Source organism: Schistocerca americana, chromosome 1 (assembly GCF_021461395.2).
Source record: "Schistocerca americana isolate TAMUIC-IGC-003095 chromosome 1, iqSchAmer2.1, whole genome shotgun sequence".
Classification (NCBI taxonomy): Eukaryota; Metazoa; Arthropoda; class Insecta; order Orthoptera; family Acrididae; genus Schistocerca; species Schistocerca americana.
The window spans coordinates 1265772384-1265790670 of record NC_060119.1 but is presented as its reverse complement, the minus strand read 5'-3'; the positions used below and the strand labels follow the sequence as shown (position 1 = coordinate 1265790670).

The window sequence follows — 18287 nt, the reverse complement described above, 5'->3', positions numbered from 1 at the left end:
ATGCGACCACCATGATGCTGTAAACAGAACCTGGATTCGCCGAAAAAATGACGTTTTCCCATTCGTTCACCCAGGTTCGTCGTTGAGTACACCACCGCAGGCGCTCCTGTCTGTGATGCAGCGTCAAGGGTAGCAGCAGCCGTGGTCTCCGAGCTGATAGTCCATCCTGCTCCAAACGTCGTCGAACTGTTCGTGCAGATGGTTGTTGTCTTGCAAACGTCCCCATCTGTTGACTCAGGGATCAAAAGAGACGTGGCTGCACGATCCGCTACAGCCATGCGAATAAGATGCCTGTCATCTCGACTGCTAGTGATGCGAGGCCGTTGGGATCCAGCACGGCGTTCTGTATTACCCTCCTGAACCCACCGATTTCATATTCTGCTAACAGTCATTGGATCTCGGCCAACGCGAGCAGCAATGTCGCGATACGATAAACCACAATCGCGATATGCTACGATCCGACCTTTATCAAAGTCGGAAACGTGATGGTACGCATTTCTCCTCCTTACACGAGGCATCACAACAGCGTTTCGCCAGGCAACGCCGGTCAACTGCTGTTTGTGTATGAGAAATCGGTTGGAAACTTTCCTCATGTCAGCACGTTGTAGGTGTCTCCACCGGCGCCAACCTCCCTCGTGTGAATGCTCTGAAAAGCTAATCATTTGCATATCACAGCATCTTCTTCCTGTCGGTTAAATTTCGCGTCTGTAGCACGTCATCTTCGTGGTGTAGCAATTTTAATGGCCTGTAGTGTAAGAACTTTATGAACTCCCACCAGAATCAATTATGGTTATAGTAACAGTTCAGATGTTTCAATTAGACCGCTTGTAACGAAGTTGTGGAAATTACGAAAATCACTACATCAATTTGGCTCCAGAAAGCTCGTAATAAATTACTTCTGCGTCATTGTATGCATGTCGACGTTCAGTTTGTCTAACCTTTGCTAGCGTATCATAATTTGATAACTCCCGCTATAGAAGGATAAGTATTTAATTAACCCATCCGTAATGTAGATATAATACAAGAGATAAAACGTGGTGGACGAGATTACATATTGAAATTTTGTTACACCCTCAACGACAACGTAGGAAAGAAAAACATAGTTTTGTGCCAACAGTAGATAACGAAAATCGGCATTTTGAGCGAGTTGTATCAGACTTTTCCGTGACTTTATGCGAACAAGTCAGGTTTTCGGCAGTCAAGTTAAATGGAGTAGTTGTAACAGCGCCATATTCGTAGCACTGATGCAAAGGCGGTTGATGTCTTCAGTTCAGTGAGTGTGAATCTGTCGTCATTCCTGCCTGAATCAACGGCCCTCCCTCACTGCTAAGCTTCTTAGCGACTTCTCTTTCCGGCGACTACTGCTGTCTTCACCCAGAAAGCAACGACAGTCTACGAGAACCTGTTAAATTGTAATGCCTACGATGTTTTGTGTGAAAACTTTTCAGCTTTTCTAAATAAAATAAACTCTCTTATCATTCTATATCTTTATCGTTCACGTCTACGTAATTATTTCTCAGTATAGTCATACTGACGACGAACGCATTTCTACCAATCAGAGACCATTCTGTTGATACCGTCACTATAGAACGTTTGACAATGTTGACGGAGCCACAACCTCAGCTCTGTTTGCACGGCATCTTCACTACCAAAGTGAAGTCCTCGAAGGTATTCTTTAAGTTTTAGAAATAGACGAAAATCGGATGGGACTAAGTCGGGACTGTATGGAGGGTGACCGATGTCAATGAACCGAAGACGTCTAGTTGTCCACGTATCGTACGCCTGTGTGTAATCTTTCGTTGTCATGCTGAAGAAGAGAGTGCCCCATAGGTGGACGAACTCTTCGAATGCGAAACTCGATTAGAGCACGCTGTTTCCCAAGCACGAATATAGTTACATCGCAATGTCACACACTACAGTTCGGAGTCCTCTGCAGAGGACTGCAGGTATGTAGACATGAATAAAGGTGCAGAATGTTTATAACGTTTGTTTTATTTACAGAATTGTAAGAACTTTCACATAAACAATTCAACGCATTATTTGTAAGCACTTCGTCGTACTTCTCTGACAACAATTTGGCACTGTATTCGTTATTTACAGCGCTTGAATTTGCAGAGGTTTTTAATACAATAGCATTTTTCCTTTAACAATGCCGACGCGCATTTTTTATAGAAAAATATGCAACATCATTAAACTTGAATACGTAAGTATCGCAATTTCAAACATGACTCTCTTCAGATTAGACATGATGAAAGCATTTAGCATACAGAGGAAACAAAGACAAAGAAATTATATTAGACATTATGTAAGAGCTGTTTTAGAAGCTACGCTCGTTGTGTATTATTCTGACAGAGCTGGTATGCCATCGCAGTGAATGCAGAGTTTCTCACTGCACTGACGAGTCCTCACTACGACTGTTGACGGTTGTGTTTCTTTCGTGTGTTGCAGGAGGCAGCACCATCGCCGCCGGCGCCCGCCATGGAAGTGGCCGCCGAGCCGGAAGCGGAGGGTGGCGGGGGCGGCGGAGGCGGCGGAGGCGGTGGGGACAGTGGGGGTGGCGAGGGCGTCTGCCGCACCGTGGACAAGCCGCGAGATCCGGACCGCTCCAGGGATCTATTCGGCGTCCAGCTAGAGGTGAGCGACACTAGATATGTTCTCTACATTTCGCGAGATAGTCGTGGGACGAAGTAATATGTCGGATGACTTCTCGGGGCGTAAGATCTTGCAGTTTTAAATATCTCGCGATGTTGTGGCGATGGAAATGAGCGTTTGGCGTCATTGGCCGGGAGGCCCCTCGCGGGGCAGGTCCGGCCGCCATATCGCAGGTCTTATTACATTCGGCGCCACATTGGGCGACCTGCACGCCGGATGGGGATGAAATGATGATGAACACAACACAACACCCAGTCCCTGAGCGGAGAAAATCTCCGACCCAGCCGGGAATCGAACCCGGGCCCAGAGGACGGCAATCCGTCACGCTGACCACTCAGCTACTGGGGCGGACGTTGTGGCGATTAAAGCCTCACTAGCAAATATTAAAATAAATTAAATATACAAGGTGTAAAGAAACCGCCACTGAAGAGGCTTAACCTATCACAGTTTGACAGTGAATTTGCCAAAATATTTAACTCACAACCGTAATGGAATAACATTCAATCACTTCAGAGCTATCAGAACCACTGTAACTTTCGTAATTAGTAGGAGACAGTGTTCTAACTTGGTACACCTTTAGTACTTCCGCCTCTAGCCAGCCAGATAATAAAAGTTTAATATATGTAGTACTTCATTTGTTTTAAAATTATGATATTCACTTTTTAACTGTTGCAGTTTTTGCTGAATTTACAAAAATTACATAGAAAAATTAAGGTTCTTCCAAATGTGAAAGGACCGAACGGGGTGGCGCAGTATTTAGCACACTCGACTCGCATTCGGGAGGACGACGGTTCAAACCCGTCATCCTGATTTAGGTTTTTCGTGATTTCCCTAAACCGCCTCAGGCAAATGCTTGGATGGTTCCATTGAAAGGGCACGGCCGACTTCCTCCCCCATCCTTCCCTAATCCGATGGGAAGGATGACCTCGCTGTTTCGTCCCCTGCCCCCCCCCCCCCCCCAAACCAACCAACCAAATGTGAAAACATGTTCGAAGGTACAGCATGGTCATATACCTAGGAACAAAGGTGCACGACTGAAAAAGTATGGCTTAACTGTCCACATGTTATATAAACAGTCCTAAAATATATATAGCATTTTACTCAACGCAGTATTCTGTGCCTGATGAATTAGTAGTATACTCCAAATAGCTTTAATAAATTACACAACACTTAAACATGTCGAACGTGAATATTTACAAATGCTGTGCAAACACAACCTGATATCTGACCAGAACAACAACTGTAGATGGTGGAAGAAACTGATTATGTCAGTCTCTAGTGCACAATCCCTCATGTGCTCATAAAATTAGTCACTGAATTGAAGTACCGAGCAAGAAACATCTTGTGTTCCTAGGTATACTATCCTCTGAGTACAACACTCTCTCCAATACAAAAGCGAAAAATTAAATAACTAAAATCCCATGAATACTTTCGTAAAAATAAGTGAAGCAAATGGTAGTATTAATGAAAGTTAAATACAAAAGTAAGGAAGCTCACTTACGAGTTCAGAAATGCTATATTATAACGCGTACCAGAATGTAAACTAAGTTCCTGTCATCGCACCGCGGTCAGGCTTAAAATTCCCGCAGTGTTTAGATCTTACACCAATGACAAGTAATCTCCTTTATTCTGACTGGTCGAAGCCGGAAAACTAATGGTGGACGCCGCCTTTTCTACACATTTTGCCAAATGCAACATTGAGACACGTAAAATTAGTTAATAACGTCCCTGAACACTTGTTCACAATGCAAAAGGCTGAAATTAACAGTACAGATATTCTGCAAAAACCAGCGGAGCCCTCTAACTTGGGAGGTATCAAGAATGGTGTCCCACAGGGTTCAGTCTTGGGCCCCTTATTGTTATTAATATATATTAACAACTTGCCACACTACATTCATGAAGATGCAAAGCTACTCCTTTTTGCTGGTGATACAAGTATAGTAATCACACCAAACAAACAAGTGTGTATATTGCTGAGAAACTGAATTGGAAGAAACACATTGATGATCTGCTGAAAAGTGTGGATTCAGCTACTTATGCCATTAGAGTTAGTGCAAATTTTGGTGATAAACATAGCAGTAAATTTGCCTACTATGACTATTTTCATTCACTACTTTCATATGGCATCATATTTTGGGGTAATTCATCATCGAGAGAAAAAGTATTCATTGCACAAAAACATGTCATCAGAATAAAAGCCAGAGCCCACCCAAGATAACCCTGCAGACATTTATTTACGGAACTCGGAATACTCATAGTACCTTCGCAATACATGCATTCACTTATGAAATTTGTTATTAACAACCCATCCCAATTCACGAATAATAGGAAAGAGCATAGCTACAACACTGGAAGAAAGAATGATCTTCACTATTCTGTATTAAATCTGACTTTGGCACAAAAAGTGACGAATTATGCTGCCTAGAAAATCTTTGGTAATTTGTCAAACAGTATTAAAGGTCTGACACACAGTCAAATAGCATTTAAAAACAAATAAAAAGAATTTCTGAATGACAACTCCTTAGATTCAATAGATGAACTTACTTCCCCATTTTAATTTCAACTGAATCAACTATTGCTTCTTGTTAAAACATCCTAAATTAACTAAACAGAAACGTTTTTTTGCCTTGTTTCATAATTTTATTATTAATATTACTTCACAACGTTGATTTCGGGTTATAAGTACATTACTGATTCCCAAAGATGATAATGCAGCGATAAAACTTGATGACAAGGCGAAGATAATCATCTCAACTTCTTAAGGTATCGATCCACAGCTTAATGTACAACTACGTCAATGCCCATTTTTACTAAATTACATACATTATAACACAATTGAGCCATTAGGCTTAAATGACAGGACGAAAGTTATGCATAAGCCACGAAATTTTTAAGTCTCATGCACGGGGCCCAAAGTTATGCTTCTATCCTGAAGTTGGATGAGCTCACCACTTCTGAGATATCATTTACTTTAGCGTAAACAGTAAGTTAAAAAATTACTTAAAATAACATTATCATCACTAGAATGTTGTTCTGTGTGTTTGATACTGGAAATTCTAAGAATAATAAACACAGTACTTGTAAACTTCTAAACATCTGCGAGTGGTACAAATTAGTAATCTGGTTTCCAAGTTTATACCAGTGGGTTCATAAATTGCACAACCCTCATAAACTATGACCCTGACCTGAAAGATATGTACTACTCTACGTTCAAGGAATTGTTCCATATATTTGTTCTTACAACACCATTTGTGGGCATTTCAATATTACACATATCACAAGAAAATTTGCAGCACCTCGGTTCCGAGAGTTCCCGAACCTGTACAGAAAACTGAAATAGAGATCAACATAAACATCATTTCCGCCCTTTTTATTGCTCATGGAAACCAAACATTGCATGTTGTACCACCATACAGGTCAACTTCATAGGTGGTGGTCCAGATTGCTGTACACACCGGTACCTCTACTAGACTGTAGCACGACCTCTTGCAGTGATGCATGCCTGTATTTGCCGTGGCATGCTGTCCACAAGTTCATCGAGGCACTGTTGCTCCATATAGTCCCACTCCTCAATGGCGATTCGACGTTGATACCTTACAGTGGTTGGTGGGTCACGTCGTCCGTTAACAGTCCTTTCCGAATATCCAGAGCATGTTCGATAGGGTTCATGTGTGGAGAACATGCTAGCCACTCCAGTTGATAGATGTCATTATCCTGAAGGAAGTCATTCACAAGATTTGCACGGTGGAGCAAGTATTGTTGTCCATGAAGAAGACTGCCTCGCTAATATGCTGCAGATATGGTTGCACTATCGGACGGAGGATGGCATTCACATATCGTACAGCCATTACGACACCTTCCATGACCACCAGCGGCGTACGCCGGCCCCACATAATGCTAACCCAAAACAGCAGGGAACCTCCACCTTGCTGCACACTCTGGACAGTGTGTAAGGCGTTCAGCCTGATCAGGTTTCCTCCAAACACCTCTCCGACGATTATCTAGTTCAAGGCGTAGGCGATACTTATCGGTGAAGAGAACGTGATGGCAATCCTGAGCGGTCCATTCGGCATGTTGTTGGGCCCATCTATACCGCGCTGTATGGTGGTGTGGTTGCAAAGATGGACCTCGCCGTGGATGTCGGGAGTGAAGTTGCGCATCATGCAGACTACTGCGCACAGTCTGAGTCGTAACACGACGTCCTGTGGCTGCACGAAAAGCATTATTCAACACGGTGGCGTTGCTGTCAGGGTTCTTCCGAGCCATAATCCGTAGGTAGCGGTCATCCACTGCAGTAGTAGCCCTTGGGCGGCCTGAGCGAGGCGCATGTCATCGACAGTTCCTGTCTCTCTGTATCTCCTCCATGTCCGAACAACGTCGCTTTGGTTCACTCCGAGACGCCTGGACACTTTCCTTGTTGAGAGCCATTCCTGGCACAAAGTAACAATGCGGACGCAATCGAACCGCGGTACTGACCGTCTAGGCATGGTTGAACTACAGACAACACGAGCCGTGTACCTCCTTCCTGATGGAATGACTGGAACTGATCAGCTGTAGGAACCCCTCCGTATAGTAGTCGCTGCTGATGCATGGTTTCTTACTCTTTGGGCGGGTTTAGTGACATCTCTGAATAGTCAAAGGGACTGTGTCTGTGATACAATATCCACAGTCAACGTCTATCTTCAGGAGTTCTGGGAACCGGGGTGATGCAAAACTATTTTTGACGTGTATACTTTTTCACTGCTTTCCCCACCGCTGCACACTTTGCAGGAGCCCACATTGTGTATTTCATGCATTTGATTATTTCTTCCATTCGATCCTCCTGCACAATGAGCGACACTATTCCTGTGTTTTGCGACTGAATTTCTATGATGACTTTCCTGCAGATCTCCAAAACACTTCATTTTTATTCGTGAAGCTGTATCCTACGCGATTTCCTCTGCTTAGCTTTTTTTTAACGGCTGCTTCGACAGCTCACAAGCTCCTACGCCAGCCTTCAACGTATTGTTTGGGATCATTTCCTTCGGATTCGGCGACATTTGTTGCACATTTTCTGCCATAGTTTTGCCCGCCATGGCTTCATGTGCTGTGAAATTATGGGACAATCGGTTTCGTTCCGGAATGTCGAAGTCAACTTTTCTTACATTCGACATGCTTAAATGGAGCAGCTTCGTCGGAAATCGACTGCAGCCGAAAATGTTTATATCCCCGTTGCCTTTCTTTTATTTTCAGCGTAATTTTTAATTATTCTCTTAGGCACATGTTGTATACTTGCAAATATATTTGACCCATGATCTCCACTTAAAAATGGCGTTACAGCTAAACTCAGTTCATTTGTGCTTCACTTTACTTAACGACTTTCTGTAACCGGACTCTAACACAAAATAATTTTATAACTTACTATAGAGTATTCATTACAAAATTCAATTCATCATTTCTGAAGATTATGTTGCACTAGTAATGTTAAACTAATTTACGAGAACGTTCATTAAATTGTTGTTGTTGTTATTGTTGTTTTGGTCTTTAGTCCTGAGACTGGTTTGATGCAGCTCTCCATGCTACTCTATCCTGTGCAAGCTTCTTCATATCCCAGTACCTACTGCAACCTACATCCTTCTGAATATGCTTGGTGTATTCATCCCTTGGTCTCCCTCTACGATTTTTACCCTCTACCCTGCCCTCCAATACTAAATTGGTGATCCCTTGATGCCTCAGAACATGTCCTACCAACCGATCCCTTCTTCTAGTCAAGTTGTGCCACAAACTTCTCTTCTCCCCAATCCTATACAGCACCTCCTTGTTAGTCATGTGATCTACCCATCTAATCTTCAGCATTCTTCTGTAACACCACATTTCGAAAGCTTCTATTCTCTTCTTGTCTAAACTATTTATCGTCCATGTTTCACTTCCATACATGGCTACACTCCATACAAATACTTTCAGAAACGACTTCCTGACCCTTAAATCTATACTCGATGTTAACAAATTTCTCTTCTTTAGAAATGCTTTCCTTGCCATTGCCAGTCTACATTTTATATCCTCTCTACTTCGACCATCATCAGTTTTTTGCTCCTCAAATAGCAAAACTCCTTTACTACTTTAAGTGTCTCATTTTCTAATCTTCCTCAGCATCACCCGAGTTAATTAGACTACATTCCATTATCCTCGTTTTGCTTTTGTTGATGTTCATCTTATATCCTCCTTTCAAGACACTATCCATTCCGTTCAACTGCTCTTCCAAGTCCTTTGCTGTCTCTGACAGAATTACAATGTCATCGGCGAACCTCAAAGTTTTTATTTCTTCTCCCCGGATTTTAATACCTACTCCGAATTTTCCTTTTGTTTCCTTCACTGCTTGCGCAATATACAGATTGAATAACATCGGGGAGAGGCTACAACCCTGTCTCACTCTCTTCCCAACCACTGCTTCCATTTCATGCCCCTCAACTCTTATAACTGCCATTTGGTTTCTACACAAATTGTAAATAGCCTTTTGCTCCCTGTATTTTACCCCTGCCACCTTCAGAATTTGAAAGAGAGTATTCCAGTCAACATTGTCAAAAGCTTTCTCCAAGTCTACAAATGCTAGAAACGTAGGTTTGCCTTTCCTTAATCTAGCTTCTAAGATAAGTCGTAGGGTCAGTATTGCCTCACGTGTTCCAATATTTCTACGGAATCCTAACTGATCTTCCCCTAGGTCGGCTTCTACTAGTTTTTCCATTCGTCTGTAAAGAATTCGCGTTAGTAGTTTGCAGCCGTGACTTATTAAACTGATACTTCGGTAATTTTCACATCTGTCTACACCTGCTTTCTTTGGGATTGGAATTATTATATTCTTCTTGAAGTTTGAGGGTATTTCGCCTGTTTCTTACATCTTGCTCACCAGATGGTAGAGTTTTGTCAAGACTGGCTCTCCCAAGGCCGTCAGTAGTTCTAATGGAATGTTGTCTACTCCCGGGGCCTTGTTTCGACTCAGGTGTTTCAGTGCTCTGTCAAACTCTTCACGCAGTATCCTATCTCCCATTTCATCTTCATCTACATCCTCTTCCATTTCCATAATATTGTCCTCAAGTACATCGCCCCTGTATAGACCCTCTATATACTCCTTCCACCTTTCTGCTTTCCCTTCTTTGCTTAGAACTGGGTTTCCATCTGAGCTCTTGATATTCATGCAAGTGGTTCTCTTTTCTCCAAAGGTCTCTTTAATTTTCCTGTAGGCAGTATCTATCTTACCCCTAGTGAGATAAGCCTCTACATCCTTACATTTATCCTTTAGCCATCCCTGCTTAGCCATTTTGCACTTCCTGTCGATCTCATTTTTGAGATGTTTGTATTTCTTTTTGCCTGCTTCATTTACTGCATTTTTATATTTTCTCCTTTCATCAATTAAATTCAATATTTCTTCCGTTACCCAAGGATTTCTACTAGCCCTCGTCTTTTTACCTACTTGATCCTCTGCTGCCTTCACTACTTCATCCCTCAAAACTATCCGTTCTTCTTCTACTGTATTTCATTCCCCCATTCCTGCCATTTGTTCCCTTACGCTCTCCCTGAAACTCTGTAAAACCTCTGCTTTAGTCAGTTTATCCAGGTCCCATCTCCTTAAATTCCCACCTTTTTGCAGTTTCTTCAGTTTTAATCTACAGTTCATAACCAATAGATTGTGGTCAGTGTCCACATCTGCCCCTGGCAATGTCTTACAATTTAAAACCTGGTTCCTAAATCTCTGTCTTACCATTATATAATCTATCTGATACCTTTTAGGCTTCTTCCATGTATATAACCTTCTTTTATGATTCTTGAACCAAGTGTTAGCTATGATTAAGTTGTGCTCTGTGCAAAATTATAGCAGGCGGCTTCCTCTTTCATTTCTTAGCCCCAATCCATATTCACCTACTACGTTTCCTTCTCTCCCTTTTCCTACTACCGAATTCCAGCCACCCATGACTATTAAATTTTCGTCCCCCTTCATTATCTCAATAATTTCTTTTATTTCGTCATACATTTCTTCAATTTCTTCGTCATCTGCAGAGCTAGTTGGCATATAAACTTGTACTACTGTAGTAGGCGTGGGCTTCGTGTCTATCTTGGCCACTATAATGCGTTCACTATACTGTTTGTAGTAGGTTACCCGCATTCCTATTTTTTCATTCATTATTAAACCTACTCCTGCATTACCCCTATTTGACTTTGTATTTATAACCCTGTATTCGCCTGACCAAAAGTCTTGTTCCTCCTGCCACCGAACTAATTCCCACTATATCTAACTTTAGCCTATCCATTTTCCTTTTTAAATTTTCTAACCTACCTGCCCGATTAAGGGTTCTGACATTCCACGCTCCGATCCGTAGAACGCCAGTTTTCTTTCTCCTGATAACGACGTCGTCCTGAGTAGTCCCCGCCCGGAGATCCGAATAGGGGACTATTTTACCTCCGGAATATTTTACCCAAGAGGACGCTATCATCATTAACCATACAGTAAAGCTGCATGCCCTCGGGAAAAATTACGGCTGTAGTTTCCCCTTGCTTTCAACCGTTCGCAATACCAGCACAGCGAGGCTGTTTTGGTTAGTGTTACAAGGCCAGGTCAGTCAATCATCCAGACTGTTGCCCCTGCAACTACTGAAAAGGCTGCTGCCCCTCTTCAGGAACCACACGTTTGTCTGACCTCTCAACAGATACCCCTCCATTGTGGTTGCACCTACGGTACGGCTATCTGTATTATTAAATTGTATCGGTCCTATATTCGAAACAAGCAGTGTTATATTACAGAGAACACCGTCATTTTGCTGTTGTCATTTTCCTATAAAAGCACCACAACGAATACAGATCCACTACTGTCTGAGTACTAGGATAATGTCATTTATATTCGCACATAAATAAATCGTTATATTTGCACTTAGAGTAGTAATGCTTTTCGCAAGGTACACAAAAAGTTGGATGAAAACTACGAAAAAAATCAACTTTTGTCTTCCGGTGATCTATTCCTCAACACACAGAAATCATAGATGACAATACAGTTCCGAAAAGTACTTACTTCAAGCGGAGCTCACTGAACGTGAGATAGTAAAAGAGACATGAGTTTTATAGTTGTGGTAAAATTAGGAGCCGGTAATACATATCCAACTATACTCTAATAGATTACGCGTATAATTAATATTGGTTTGCACTTTGTGAGATCAGCGTCGCTGCATCTCGATCGCTACGAGAACACGTACAACCTCCGTGAAGTGCGCCGACGTGTGGCTGAGGAATTCAGTTGCTTTGAGCGTAGGCGAGCCCGCCATTATTTAAAGCGGTGTCTATAGACATCGTCGGTCGGAGGAAGCAGTTGAATAGTAACGGAGTAGAATACTGAATTTTACGGCCCATTGTCGGGTGGAGTGTAACAGAAATACTGAACAGCAATATGCAAGTAGCGAATGCCGTCCAAGATTGATGCACTCATGTAGATCGAAGTACGATTTAAATCTCGTGGCATAATTTTGTTGTCTTAATTCAAGAATCGGTCCCAACAAAATAATAAACTAAAGCAGCAGTGACTGTACAGTCAAACGTGCTTAATGAATTTCACCCAACGTATCATAAAACACTGTAATGATAATCAAGAAAGCATCAGTAATTGACAGGAGAGTTCATAAACAAAATGAGCAAGGGAAGAGTTCAGAAAGGGAATAAACCATCTGCCACAGTTAAATGTAACCACTTAACCCATGTTAAGCGCAGAAGTGGACCTAGTATGAAAACCTGAGGAACACCAATGACTTATACTGTTACTCCACTGGGACGCTGGCTTATTTCGTGTTACGTGAATCGTTCCGCTGCTTCCCACAGCTCAGATGCGAGCCTGGCGTGGAACAAGACGGCTGTCCGCGCATGCGCAGTCGGCACGGCGTGCCTGATGTTTATCTATATGTGTATAGTGTACAGTGGTCGCTCCAGAGAGAGTGGTCAGCGACCGCCGTACAAGGCAGCTCACGCCTGTGGCCTGGACTGGACTGGACTGGACTGGGCTGGGCCAGTGAAAGTACCCGCGGCCGCAGCACTCTCTGGAAAACCGCGGCACACTCAGGACAAGCGACTCGACACGAATGTTCTTTCATCAGGTCTTTACGTCCTGGAATTCCTGATTCACTTGAGAACTGAAAATGATAAGTAAAGAGATAAGGTTCTGGAAGGCCCCTAGCATAAAGATTAGTACGATATAGCTACAGCATCCTGAAATACTTACGTTGGCGCTGGAAGGAGCAGTAAAGGGGAGGAATTAAAATAGCAGGTAGAGACAAGAATATGAAGAAAAGAGTGCCAAGTATGATGGGTGTAATAGTTAAGTACGGGTGACAGGAATGACGGGTACAGCATCAAATCAATCGATAGTCACATGTGAAAAAGTAAGGGGTAGAGGGTAAAGCTGTTTGAGATGCAGCTTATAAAAAGGTTCACGATGGGGCTAATTTACCAGATAGGAATTGTTACTGTGGAAACGGAAGTGTTTCAGTTTGCTCTTACTTCTTTCTCTTTTGGTGAGATTGCCGAAAACATTGCAGAGAGGTAGTGGCATGGTGGAAGCGGATTTGCGTTGTATGTTCACGCTCCAGTGGGCGGATCTTGAACTTGTCTGAGTGTAATCACACACCTAAAGGGCAGTTATCAGTTTACCAGTTGTCCGTATAGCTGTAGAATAAAACGGTTTCGCTAACTTAGCTGTGAAGTGCTACGATTTGAAATGGATCTAACGATTGTGTAAATGTTGTGTACAGATTTTGTGGAGTGCTTCGTCTAACCGAATATTATTTGCCTAAAGATAATGAAAATTTTCAGCTGTAAACCAAGCGAAAGAAGTCCATAAGTTTGACTGCCGAAGCTACTCGGCGAACTTCACCGAGCGTAAGCTGTATGTTTTCGAGTGGAAAAAAATTACGGCGACATTTCTTTGCTTACTGAAACGTCATCTTGTATATACATGGGAATTCAATCTTCTAACTGGTTTACTGATCTGAATCGGTACCCACGCCAAAAGTTCATTTACTTCGTCTACTGTGTGGTCCCCAATTTGGGTAGTAAGTGTATCGCTAACCTCATTTTACTGGTTCTTAATACTTTCGTCTTTCTTTGATCAACTCTCAGTCCATATTCTGTCTTCAGTACACTGTTGATTTCATATATCGTCAACTACTCAAACGATAGCAATGTCATCAGCTAATATTATAATTGACCCTATATTTTAATCCCACTTCTAAACCTTCATTCCTCACATGCTTCTTCGACATACAGGTTGAACGATAAGGAGAAAGACTACGTACCTACCTTACACCAATTTTAATCCGAGGAAATCTCTCTTCGTTCATTCTGTTCTTGGTTCTCGTACAGATTGTGTATTACCTGTCTTTCCTTGTAGTGCATCCTTAATTTTTGACGATTTCAGGAATGTCACACCACTTCAAAAAAGCGAACGTTTTTGCTACATCGACGAATGGCAGGGTATTACGATGTTGTGGACGAATAGGCCGCATAATTGTTATTAGAGTTGGTAGGAAATGTGGTACCTCGTTATTAAAATGGTAAATGTCTTAATAACATCGTGAGTATTTTGACTATCTTTCAACACGTTTGTGTAATTTATGAAGAAGAACACTTTGTGTATTCGAACTCGTTTTGATTTTCGCCTCTAGCAAAGCCTGAAAAACGAAACATCTCTCGGCGTTGATATATAATTTAAGTAATCGATATAGATTATTGAAGTAAACACCTTGCAACAGACTCTCAGATCCTAACCTAACTTGATGTTACGTTAATTCTATTTTTGTTATGACAAGGCATGTTTCCAAAATGGTTCAAATGGCTCTGAACACTATGGGACTTAACATCGGAGGTCATCAGTCCCATAGAACGTAGAACTACTTAAACCTAACTAACCTAAGGACATCACACACATCCATGCCCGAGGCAGGATTTGAACCTGCGACCGTAGCGGTCGTGCGGTTCCAGACTGTAGCGCCTAGAACCGTTCGACCACTCCGGCCGGCGCATGTTTCCAGAACGAAATTTTCTGCAGCGGAGTGTGCGCTTGTAGGAAACTTTCCGACAGATTTAAACGATTTGCCGGACCGAGACTCGAACTCTGGATCTCTACGTTTTGCGAGCAAGTGCTCTACCCACTGAGCTAACCAGACACGGCTCACAACTGTACGACCGCCAGTACCTCGTTTTCTACCTTCCAAACTTCATAGAAGTTTGCAAAATTTGCAAAGGTCCCGAGTTCGAGTCTTGATCCGGCACACGGTTTTAATCTCCCAGGAAGTTATAAGACACGTTTCTAAAATCAATATAACATATCTGTCTGCTGACTCCGCAGATGCCAAACAAACCCACTGAAACTGTATTTTCAGATCCATGTAAGAGATCCATATTTCGAATGCTAAAACCAGGTAATATCCATTACCCAACATTCTGCCACCATAAACTGAGGATCTATAAGAACGAAAGATCACTACAAGATAATAGATTTCAAGGGGGAACTACTTCTTTGGCTAAATACAACATTGTAATACATATTAACAAGGAAATTTGCTATACAATATCAAAATTCAGCTAAATGATTTCTCAAAAGTTCATTCAAATAATGTTAAAGGGCAAAAGATAATTTTTACACATTCAAATGAATCCCAAAAACAACAGGAGAATTAATGTCAATAAAATATTAAGCATAATATTAATTTCTCCATAACTTTGTATGTATTAGTCTCACAAAATCTAAAATGAGTTTTGGAATCAGTTCAACAATCCTTTAAGATGAGACACTTCACACATAATTTCACTGACTTTCTGAAGTTCTTAAAAATTACTTTTTTTTAAATTTACTAAGATGGCAGAACGAGCTATGAAAGGAATGGCTGCCTCTTATTGCTGCTACTACATTTGTTAACATTATCACTGGTTTAATATGCAAGTGACAGTCTCTTGCGTGTTAAAAGTATTAAAAATTAATATGGTGCTTACCAAAAGGCAGCTTCCTTCTACTACGAAGGTTACAAAGGGGCCTCATCTGCCCCCAGATTTGATATTCATATTCTCTCGCTAGCTGCGCGCAAACTATTAGTGCTACAGAAAAAATGAACAAGACCTTTTTGTAGGAAATTTAATGTAGTCAAATTTTGTATTGGGATATGTTTTCACTGGAGGTCAGGGTTTTCGAGTTATTCAAGAAAAACGTGTTTGAAAGTCACTTCTGTACGTTTCGCGTGATTAAATCGAAAACTGCGGCCTCTGCCGGGAACGAATTGCAGTACAAAATTTAACTACATTAAAATTCCTAACAAAAAATCTTTGTTTTGTCTTTAGGACTATTAGCTCGCACGTAGCGAGCGAGAGAATATGAAAATTTCACACTTAGTTTTTGGAGGCATTACAGGTTGTATAAAGCCTGTATGTAGTGTCAGCTGAATCACACTGTTTATATTTACTTCGGTTTTTTGACATCATTCCCCTAATATGGTAGGGAGAGGCATCTGTATTTATAGATTTTTAAAGGATGCCACAGGCTGTTCTGAGTGTAACGATGGAGCAGGTCAAGTGACCAGCAATATGAGCATTCGTGATTGCTGCTTTGGTAGGCAGTAATGAAAAACCATTGACGATGGCAGTTACTTTGGATTTGACAGTTATGATTTCTGTGAACTGCGTCTACTAATAAACCGCGTACGTAGAATTAATGATTCCATTTATTTATTAATTCGTGGAATGTAACGCTTTTACAACTCAAGAACCAGTCTTCTAGTAAGGAATGTGGCCAGTTCATTTCACCGCTGTTATTGATATGATCCATTTTATGGATTGTGGCCTGATTTAATTTTTATAGGCTCAGAGTTTAATTGTTTATAGCCGTCAAGACGATCATCAACAAAAGCGAAACGAGGATAATGGAATGTAGTCGAATTAAGTCGGGTGATGCTGAGGGAATTAGATTAGGAAATGAGACACTTAAAGTAGTAAAGGAGTTTTGCTATTTGGGGAGCACAATAACTGATGTCGTCGAAGTAGAGAGGATATAAAATGTAGACTGGCAATGGCAAGGAAAGCATTTGTGAAGAAGAGAAATTTGTTAACATCGAGTATAGATTTAAGGGTCAGGAAGTCGTTTCTGAAAGTATTTGTATGGAGTGTAGCCATGTATGGAAGTGAAACGTGGACGATAAGTAGTTTGGACAAGAAGAGAATAGAAGCTTTCGAAATGTGGTGTTACAGAAGAATGCTGAAGATTAGATGGGTAGATCACATAACTAATGAGGAGGTGTTGAATAGGATTGGGGAGAAGAGAAGTTTGTGGCACAACTTGACAAGAAGACGGGATCGGTTGGTAGGACATGTTATGAGGCATCAAGGTATCACCAATTTAGTATTGGAGGGCAGCGCGGAGGGTAAAAATCGCAGAGGGAGACGAAGAGACGAATACACCAAGCAGATTCAGAAGGATGTAGGTTGCAGTAGGTACTGGGAGATGAAGAAGCTTGCACAGGATAGAGTAGCATGGAGAGCTGCATCAAACCAGTCTCTGGACTGAAGACCACAACAACGACAACAGCCGTCAAGTGGGTAAGAAACGCCACGTCGTTCAAGGGGCAATATGATGGCAGCGCCGTTTGAGTGGAGGACTGCAACACCGCCTGTTTCCTCGGTACGTCCGGATGCCGCCTCGCGTGGCGGCAGGCGTTTCGGAGGCCAACTGGACCACGCGTTAGACGGATGGACACGCCAATAGCCTAAGAATATCAGTCAGGTGCCCTAACGCGAGAAGGCAGTGAAGCAGCCATGCAAATCACTAATTAGAGCATTCGTCTTTGCGGATCAGAAACGGTACTAATTAATGCTGGATAGTTCACGGTATCGTCCCAGTATTTGCGTTACTCATTAAAGCTTATAATGTCCACTTTGTGGTAGGCACATAAATATGGCTCGAACCAGAAGGGAACCGCACCAAGATTCAGAATTGAATATATATCACAAGGATTAGACTAGACGCTAACGGTCGCAGCATATATACTGCCCTAAGGAAACTGGTAAAATCTAGTGACGTTATTATAGTTACCAAATGCGGGATTATCAAGGGCGAAAATAAACATCAAATTGGGTCAAACATGGTAACAGATTCTTGATAATTCCGCATTTGGTAACTATAATAACGTCACTAGATTTTACCAGTTTCCTTAGGGCAGTATATATGCTGCGACCGTTAGCGTCTTGTCTAATCCTCGTGATATATATTCAATTCTGAATTTTGCATCTGCATCTGTTTCGGTAGAAAACTGAGGAAATGTCCCTGGTAAATTCCCATATCGCAGAATTGTAATATTTCACCTTCAGTTAATTACTAACAGCTAGGAACGGAAACATGAGTCAAAGTTTGACATTTTTCATTGCCGAGATTTCAACTTGCTGGCTACAGAAGGGACAGTACAATAACAGTAAGTACAAGATTCAAGAGGAACAGTAGTAAAGAAAAGAAAGTATATTTACTTAACAACTGTGATAGGAAAGAAAGTTTAAGTTATCTGCGCACTCAACATCAAGCATTTACTTCAGGACAGGAAGATGTGTATCAATGGTTAACATCGAAAGCGTTGTACAATATCCCCTAG

At 41.7% G+C, this 18287-nt stretch overlaps 1 protein-coding gene across 1 annotated transcript in view; it reads left to right on the top strand.

The window, feature by feature from the left end:
- Positions 1 to 2149: 2149 nt before the first annotated feature.
- LOC124598913 overlaps positions 2150 to 18287 on the top strand; it is a 732917-nt gene continuing 716779 nt past the window's right edge. The window contains exons 1-3 of the mRNA XM_047136035.1: positions 2150 to 2203; positions 2449 to 2495; positions 2550 to 2634. Coding sequence (XP_046991991.1) covers positions 2150 to 2203; positions 2449 to 2495; positions 2550 to 2634 — 186 coding nt within the window. The remainder of the gene's footprint in view (positions 2204 to 2448; positions 2496 to 2549; positions 2635 to 18287) is intronic.